General features: G+C 44.1%; 1 protein-coding gene across 1 annotated transcript in view; it reads right to left on the bottom strand.

Moving 5' to 3' along the window:
* Positions 1 to 328: 328 nt before the first annotated feature.
* The window catches only part of FAM3C (FAM3 metabolism regulating signaling molecule C), a 52,626-nt gene continuing 44,380 nt past the window's right edge, over positions 329 to 8,574 (bottom strand). Inside the window, exons 9-10 of the mRNA XM_077855989.1 lie at positions 3,538 to 3,664; positions 329 to 2,745 (exon numbers count right to left, since the gene is read on the bottom strand). Of these exons, the coding sequence (XP_077712115.1) occupies positions 2,656 to 2,745; positions 3,538 to 3,664 (217 nt within the window). The 3' untranslated portion in view covers positions 329 to 2,655. The remainder of the gene's footprint in view (positions 2,746 to 3,537; positions 3,665 to 8,574) is intronic.

Raw genomic sequence — 8,574 nt, 5'->3', positions numbered from 1 at the left:
CATGCAGGGAGCCCGACGCAGGACTCGATCCCGGGACTCCAGGATCAGGCCCTGGGCCCAAGACAGGCTCTCAACTGCTGAGCCACCCAGGGATCCCACTACTCTTAATTTTCTAACTGAACACACTTCTCATTCCTTCAATTAAAAATGGGGGTATGTCAACTGAATTGAAATTGCCATATTTTGGGGGGGGGGTTCAAATTATAAACTATAAAAAGTGTTAAAGTATCAAGGGCAATACAGGCTAAATGCTTTGAGCTTCACCTGCAATAAAACATTAAAATATTAGCTGATCCACTTCAAGACAAATACAAAAGGTAGACAGAACAATGATAAATTTTACTTTAATCAAATTAAAGTCAGGAATATAAAGACTCTGGCTCAATTTTTCTTTAATTTCCCAAATATCACTTATTTTCCTACTGTCATAGCTTAATTGTAATAGGCATACTATAATACATTTGTTCCAGAAAAAAAAAAATTGTGATTACAAATAAAAAATGCATCCAAAAGTCCTTATACACCATTTAATATACCAAAATGTCAATGCCAAATTTCTGATTTTAATGAAGAAAAGTCTTATCATTAAAGGAACATTGCTTCATTTATACTGTGGACTTTTAAAAGATATCTGAATATGAAAAGTAGTATAATTATTGCTTCCAAAGTTGGCACAATCTATACAAGACAGAACTGAAAGAGGAGCAAACTGCACCGAAGCTGCCACGGGATCCGTCCTTATCCCTTCTGACATTTTGTACAGCTTCACAAAGCTATCGTTTTGTAGTTTTTACCTTGAAAGGGATGTCTTGCCATCTGGATACTTAAATTCTATACATGTTAAGATATATCCTGAGGATATTAGTGTGTTTAAACACAGGAATGTCTTAAATTTTCCGTATTAACCAGTACAATAAATGCTTGACAGACGTTACTGTGAAGTTCCGTAGGTATATTACTTTGCCAGACAATACAAAACAATTCGCAATGCAAAACCGAGAGTATTTTAATCATTAAAAAAAAAAAATGCAAAAAAAAGCAACATTTATTTCACCATCCCTGGAACTGGAAAATAGCTATTCTTTTAATTTACAGAATCTAGGGAAGTATTTTAAATGTCAAAATGCACGCGCGGAATGTGGGTTAGCATATAAGCACCAGGAGTCTGAAAAGTTCACAAAAATTCTTTTAAATGTGTAAGGTGCATTTATCCTTGAATTACATTCAGTTTGAGAGAAGAACCAGTACCCCAAAGTTCATTAATATTTAAGAAATAGCTGAACAGCTTCCAAGTTGGTTTACAGCAAAATAAAAATACTGCCTTTAGGTTTTTTTATACAAGTTTTCTAAAATTTAGATTCAAAATTTAAGTGCTGCCTTTTATGGTGAGTAGTTTGATCATTAATTTATGTTCCAGTTTAAGATACTTCATACACCGTAGGTATTTAATGCCCCAACAATAAAACAAAACAAAAACAAAATAAACTAGAGTCATTTAGTGAACATCTCAAATGAACAAAATTTTATGCAGAACTGGGTATGAAGTCATCTGGAGTCAAACAAAATCACTTTTTTAAATGTTATCAGTCCACTCAGTAATGAAGACTTTCCTACATACGTCGTCGTATCTTCAGGCAAAAACTATTACGAAATTAGATGAAGTAACTACAGAATTGTGTTTCTTGGTTTACCATCAAAATGATGGTGATATTAAAGCATGCCTCTTTCCAAACCGCTTGGCCAATGCTGATAACAAGCAGGCAAGGAGACATCTGCCAGCGTTGCCCCACGGCCCCCGCCGCGACTGTCCCCCAGCAGCCGGTCCGGACGGGGAAGCCAGGCGGCCGCTTCCCAGGGGGGTCCTGGGGGCCGCGCACTACGCAGGTCTGTAAAATCCAGTTACTCACGCTGCCCACTCAAAACCCAGACTGCGCCAGCCCTGAACACCAGCTACCTCTACAGAGTTCCTTTTTTACTGGGTACGTTAAAAAAAAAAAAAAAAAGAAAAGAAAAACAACAACAAAAAAAACATGTTGTTGTGCTTTTCACACATCTGATACAGGTTTTCATATCATTTACTCTTAGGTTTTTGGGAAGAGAAGAGAAACACTAAGAAAATAGGTATGCCAGAGAGTCAGACTGCAAAATAACGCCGCACACACGCAACTAGCCAAGCATCTTTTTAATTTAAAAGATACTATCATTAAAAGGCAACATACATATATATATATATACATATCTATACACGAACGTATATATATATATACATATAGAAAAGAAAGTCTCCTCCTCAAAATCCTTATTACTCGACGATAGGTTTTCACAGCAACCAGTCTATGTATCAGTATGTTTTTCACCCTCTGTTCAGGTGGCACCGGGTACGCCTCCAGAATAAAGGCCGTCGTTCCTGCAGGCGTCTAACACTCTACTATTATTAGGGAAATGTGCTTAGAAATGGTTCAGTGATTTGCTCATTATGATGACTATTTACAAAGGCATCTATTTACGTCAGCAATAAATAATCCTGATATCAAAAGGGATGATGCTCATGCACACATCGAGATGGCCGCATGCTCCGGGAGTATTTACACGTGGCTTCTCCGTCTCAGCTCTGCCAGGAATAGTGAAAGTGCGTTTCCCTCAGCGTCCCCGGCGTTAGTCTTGCTTCTGGGGGATGCATCCTTCCATTTCGACCACCTCGGGCCATCCTTCGTATTTGTTTGTGTCCTTGTTGTTCTTTATGTGCTGTTGGAATACAGTAATACACACGGTTTAAAATTTTTTTTTTAATTTTTATTTATTTATGATAGTCACACACAGAGAGAGAGAGAGAGAGAGGCAGAAACATAGGCAGAGGGAGAAGCGGGCTCCATGCACCGGGAGCCCCATGTGGGATTCGATCCCGGGTCTCCAGGATCGCGCCCTGGGCCAAAGGCAGGCGCCAAACTGCTGCGCCACCCAGGGTTCCCAATACACACGGTTTAAAGGAAGAAAACGCTTTATGAACAGTTTGCCTCCCGTCACCGGCTTTGGCGAACTCGCTTCTGCGACACCCGTGGCCGCGAGGAGGCCACACATGTTACGGCGCCAGACAGGCAACGAGAACCCTCGGGCCGGGCAGGCTTCCGAGGAACAGCCCAAAGAACAACACAGCGGTCAGGCCTACATTCGACCGCATTCTGGAATATTTCTAAACTTAGCAGATTATAGAGTCAAAAGCCCGATTGGAATCGTTAGTGACGAACGCTTCCTAAATGGCCCGTGACAGCAGCAAACATATATGCCGGGAACTGTGTCACAGAAGGGAAAAATTTCCCATGCAGAACAGAATCAGACTATTTTTCAGGTTTGATTTTAAAACAGGGCCATGGGCATTCCAAATACCTGATTACCAGGAGCTTCCGAAAAATACGTGAACACACTTAATGGCTGCTTTGTCAAAGGGCCAAATAACCAGGAGAGGAATATACACGCCACACAGTTTCACGCAATTTCCTTTTGTCCGTTAATTCTGAAAGTCTAAGAGAAGACACTAACCTGTTCAAAGGGGCTCTTTGTCTTGATGCCTTTCCCACCACAGAAGACCCAGTTGTCTCTAAAACCAAGGTTAGTAATAGACGTACTCCCCAACTCAGCAATGAGCCGTCGTGCCTCATCGTTGAGTCTTGAAGAGGAAGAAAAAAAAATCATCAACACAGAGCACTGTATATTATCTAAGTAATACTGACGCACCAGTAGGTTAACATGCACCATGAGATAAAATGAGAAAATACCAGCTTAAATAAAGAAGAGAACATTAAAAAATACGGAATTTCTTTTCAGAGCACCATTCCTATTTGAGTTCTCTAGTGACAAAAGACGTGAAATCGAGCATTTCCTTTTAAGTTTATTCTATCAGGAAACACCTTTTGGATGTCTTTGTCTTACAATGATTCACTTTCATCTACATCCACCAAAAGATAAGGGATGCCGCAGCTAGTAGGTGCCTACCTCGGCGAATACAAGGTCTTAAAGCCACCACTGCCTTCTTCATGACATTAAAAATCACTTTGAATTTCCACTAATCCCTTGGTAAGTTACATTTGAATAAAGGTAGACGCTGGCAGAAATACAGGTGTTTCTAATACTATGTTTTATTTACATGAGCCTTGAGAATAGGTATATAAATTATACTTCAGTAATAACTGTCGAGTGGTTACTTAATAAAAATGAACGGAAACCAGACAGCGGTGAGGTACCTGCCAACGAGGAAGGGCAGTGGCTAAAGTCATGTGGCGAGGAAAGAGCTAATGAAAAATGGCATGAAGACATTTTGTGGGGACGCCTGGGGGGCTCAGCGGTTGAGCACCTGCCGTTGGCTCAGGTCATGACCCCGGGGTCCCGGGATCGAGTCCCGCATCGGGCTCCCTGCATGGAGCCTGCTTCTCCCTCTGCCTGTGTCTCTGCCTCTCTCTCTGTGTCTCTCATGAATCAATCAATAAAATTTAAAAAAGAAAAAAAAAAGAAATCTGCGTCGGTTATTATCCTAATGCAAGTATTCTCAATCTCCCCTCTGTGTCACTCACAAAAGAGAAGTTCAGCAGATACATGCTAGATGGAGAGGGGGGAAAAAAAAGGCAGTAAATCCTATGTATCTCCCAAAAGACGGCAGTTACAGGTCACTTAGGTTTATTCTGCTAAAATCTGAGGCAAGGTAAGTTTTATATTTGCAAACAGCTGGGGGATCGTTAAATGCAAACAGCACGAGGGTCGGCGAGGCAGGCGCTCCTTATCTGAGACAGCTCACGCTAACGTCAGTCTGCCCCCTTCCTCGTGAAAGAAAGAAATGCTACACGTAAGAGTTCTCATTTAAGCAACTTAAAGATGAACAAAATAATTTATATTTAAAAAAAAAAAAACTTCATAAAGCAAGAAAGAACAGGCTACGTGGTAGACTTCCACAATTCATGCGAATCACATCCACAGGCAGTGGAGCTGCTTTTGAAAAATCTTTTAATTTTAATTCCAGTACAGATACCATACAGTGTTCTAGTAGTTTCGGGTGTAGATATAGTGATTAACACTCCCTACGCCCCCCCCCCCCCGCGCCTCCTCCATCCTCATCGTCCAGCTCCCCATGGAGCCGCCCCTCTGGTGACCAGTGGCTTGTTCTCTATAGTGAAGACTCTGTTTCTTGGTGTCTCTGTCTCTCCCCTTCCTGCGTGTGTTTCCTAAATTCCACCTGAGTGAGATCATACAGCACTTGTCGCCTCGACTGACTTAGCACTGTACTCTCTAGCTCCACCGACGTCGTTGCAAATGGCCAGATTTCATTCTTTTTTTCTGGCTGAGCACTATTCCAGTGCATGCATGTGCACACACAGATACACCACCTCTTCTTAATCCGTCCATCGCCGGATGGACACGCGGGCGGCCTCCGTAGCTTGGCTATTGCAAATAGTGCCGCAGTTATAACCACAGGGGTGCGCGTGCCCCTTTGAATTAGCGTTTCTGTGTTTTTGAGGGTAAGCACCCGGTCGCGGAGCTGCTGTAACCCCAGCCGGGCGCTGCTGTCCTCCTGGACCAAACTCCCTAGGATCGCTGAGAAAACCAGCTCCAACCCTAGAACACTTAGACCTGACTCAGACTCAAGTCTATATAAAGTGATGCACTTATGACCTGGTGAAATAAAAAGAAACAAAATGGTTGTGCAAAAGGACCCTTGAAGTCCTGGCCTCTGAAGATTTTGAGTCCCCCGAGAGTCCCGTGTACCCGCTTCCCGCGCTCTCCCCGCAGTCGGGGGCAGGGTTTCCCCGCGCCGCGCTCACACGCAGTAGCCGCCGCTCTTCACCTGTCGGCTCACTCGGTAAGCGACCTGGGTGTGAGAGGGACACCCCTGAACGCGCTGCCTGGCCCGACTTCTTGTTTCCAAACGGTGTTTGCATGTCGAGGATCTGGAAGGTGGTCAAATCCCAGTCTTCAGTTGATCCAAATGTTCTGTTTCCTGGATACGTTCTTACAATATTTTATTTGCATCATCAACACTACCAGGTGAGTCACGCTGCTATCAGGGGAGTAAAGCCAAAGCGCCATCCAGGTGGGCGGCAGGGTCACCGGGCAGCCGGCCGAGGCTCTGCGGCTCCGAGCGGAGGGGAGCAGGGCTGCAGGCTGCGTGCGTCCCGAAGTCCTAGCGAACCGTCAGACCTGGGGTGGTGTGGGGCACCCCGCCTCCTGGCCCTAGGTGCATCTCACTACAGTTTTATAACAAGACAAGTTTCTCAACACTTTCTACAGTTGTCTGCTCCGCTTATGTAGAATTTGGAGGATTTCATTATTCCTTTTCGACATCGTTAAGTAAAAAAACGATTTGCTTCAAAAAGAGGTTTAGAATCATGCAACGCGGCCAGTACTTTCAATATTTTCATCATTCAATACACATTCGATATCAAAATATCCTCCTTTCTTTAAAAGCCAGTGTAACTAATGTACACAGGGTATAAATTCTAAAGACACAAGCTTTTATTCTACATAGGAGCACGTTAAGTTTGTTACATATACTTTAATCTCTATTAACGGTCTTAACTAGCTGAGATGCTGGGGCGCCTGGGTGGCTTAGTTAGTTAAATGTCCGACTCTTGATTTCAGCTCAGGTCGGCCCTCGGGCTCCACACTGGGCCGTGCAGCCTGCTTAAGACTCTCTCACTCCCTCTGCCCATCACCCCCGCCTTGTGTGCACTCGCTCACTCTCAAATAAATAAATAAATAAACAAATAAATAAAATGCTATTTATAAACTAGCTGAGACGATAAAAATTTCTATGGAATAAATTCTTTTAGCTAAGAATTTTCTTTAAAACGAATCAAAAATTATCCTGTGACAAACAAGAAAGCAGACAGGGACCAAGTCTTCCTAGAAGAGATTCTACAACTGCACGGAGGCCATCTGCAGCAGCGACGGGGGACGTGGGAGCGGGAGGGGGGTGGGGGGCGAGTCAGAGATCTGCCTCCAACTTTGCGGCGGAAGGTGCAGCATCTGAGAGCCCCACCGCCACGCCACCACGACGGGCCGATGCTCCCTTTCTTGAAAGCCAACACGGGAGGATTAATAGTCTGATTAACAGGGGAGGACCGCTTGGGGAGTAGAAGCAGAGGTGTCAACAGCTTTGGAAGGAAACTGCCTTATTAATTACTCCAGGACACTGAAGAATAAGCAACGCTAGGCACAGGTGACCATGTAGCCTAGACCTTAACGAGAGCACATTACAGATAGTTCAGGTTAGAAACTGAGAATAGGACTCTTAAAAAACAACCCAAAACCCCTAATAAGTCTCACTATGCAATTGCTAACGACCCCAGGAAAGAGGAGGATAGGTTCTGAACCAGTGCTGCTGGAGGAGTGCTCTGTGTCGGGCTCCAACTGAGAAAAGTGTCCAAAGATCTACAGCAAATCAGATTACTCGCGAGGAAACTCTGACTACTACTACCGGCGGGGCTCAGGGTAACACGAGACTCCCTAAAACTAGTACAGGCCACACAGGGAACTTTCGCTGCTACGCGGAAACGGCGAAGGGAGCCGCTGTTTCACAAGGACGGTCTGAGATCAGAGCACGCCTGCCTTTTCCAGGGAGGCAAACACTCTGATGGACATAAAAAGGGAAGAGTAGCTCAGGAACGTCCACACAACCGCTTGCAAGTAAACCGAAGCCTCCGGGCCCACACACATCACACAGTGAAATTCTAAGGAACTCTAGTAAAATCTTCAAGGTGGTGTCTGCTAGTTTAGAAACACGGAAAATGAAGAGGATGCTAAGTCATTAAACGGAATAGTCCACGCTCCAAAAACGTCAAGGAAATTTTTAGAAACGTTGGGTCGATAAAGCTACCTCCAGTTCTCAGCGAATTCTAGAACGGATCACACCACGGAGATCCTGTGAACAACAACGACCACCACGGGTGGGAGGAGGAAAAGAGGAGGAAAGGGAGGGAGTAGTGAGAAGGAGGGAGGAATGAATCACGCCACGTTGCGGTCATGTCAGCTACTTCAGCATCTGGAGAGGTCTGTGGGCAGGACATCGGGGCACTGCAATTAGCAGAGCCCATGGATTTCTTTTTTTTTTTTTTTTTTAATAAATTAATTTTTTATTGGTGTTCAATCTACCAACATACAGAATAACACCCAGTAGAGCCCATGGACTTCAAGTGAGCATCTGAGAGTCTCAGAAAACAGCCTCCATGAATAAAATAATGCCACCGCAGCTGGACGGCATGCCTATCAGGGAACGTTGGCAGCTGTTTAAAAAAACAGTTTCCGTAGTTGATTAATAGAGGACTCCCTTGGAAGAGGCTCCTGGTGAGGGTGGCACGCTGCCCCGGGGGAACATTTTTATCAATGTCTTCGATTTGGACACAAGAGAGACTTTGGAGACACTACAAAGCCTGGATCATGGAAATCTTGTAGGACGAATGTCAGAATCATGACCTAATGGGCCCAAATCAGCAAAATTAAATTTAACGAGGATAACAAGGATAAATGACTATAAAGTCCTTCATTTAGATTAGACAAAATCAAGTCCTGAAAGAGGAGGAAGACCTGACT

Source organism: Canis aureus, chromosome 18, assembly GCF_053574225.1.
Source record: "Canis aureus isolate CA01 chromosome 18, VMU_Caureus_v.1.0, whole genome shotgun sequence".
NCBI lineage: Eukaryota > Metazoa > Chordata > Mammalia > Carnivora > Canidae > Canis > Canis aureus.
This window is presented reverse-complemented; position numbering and strand designations above follow the sequence as displayed.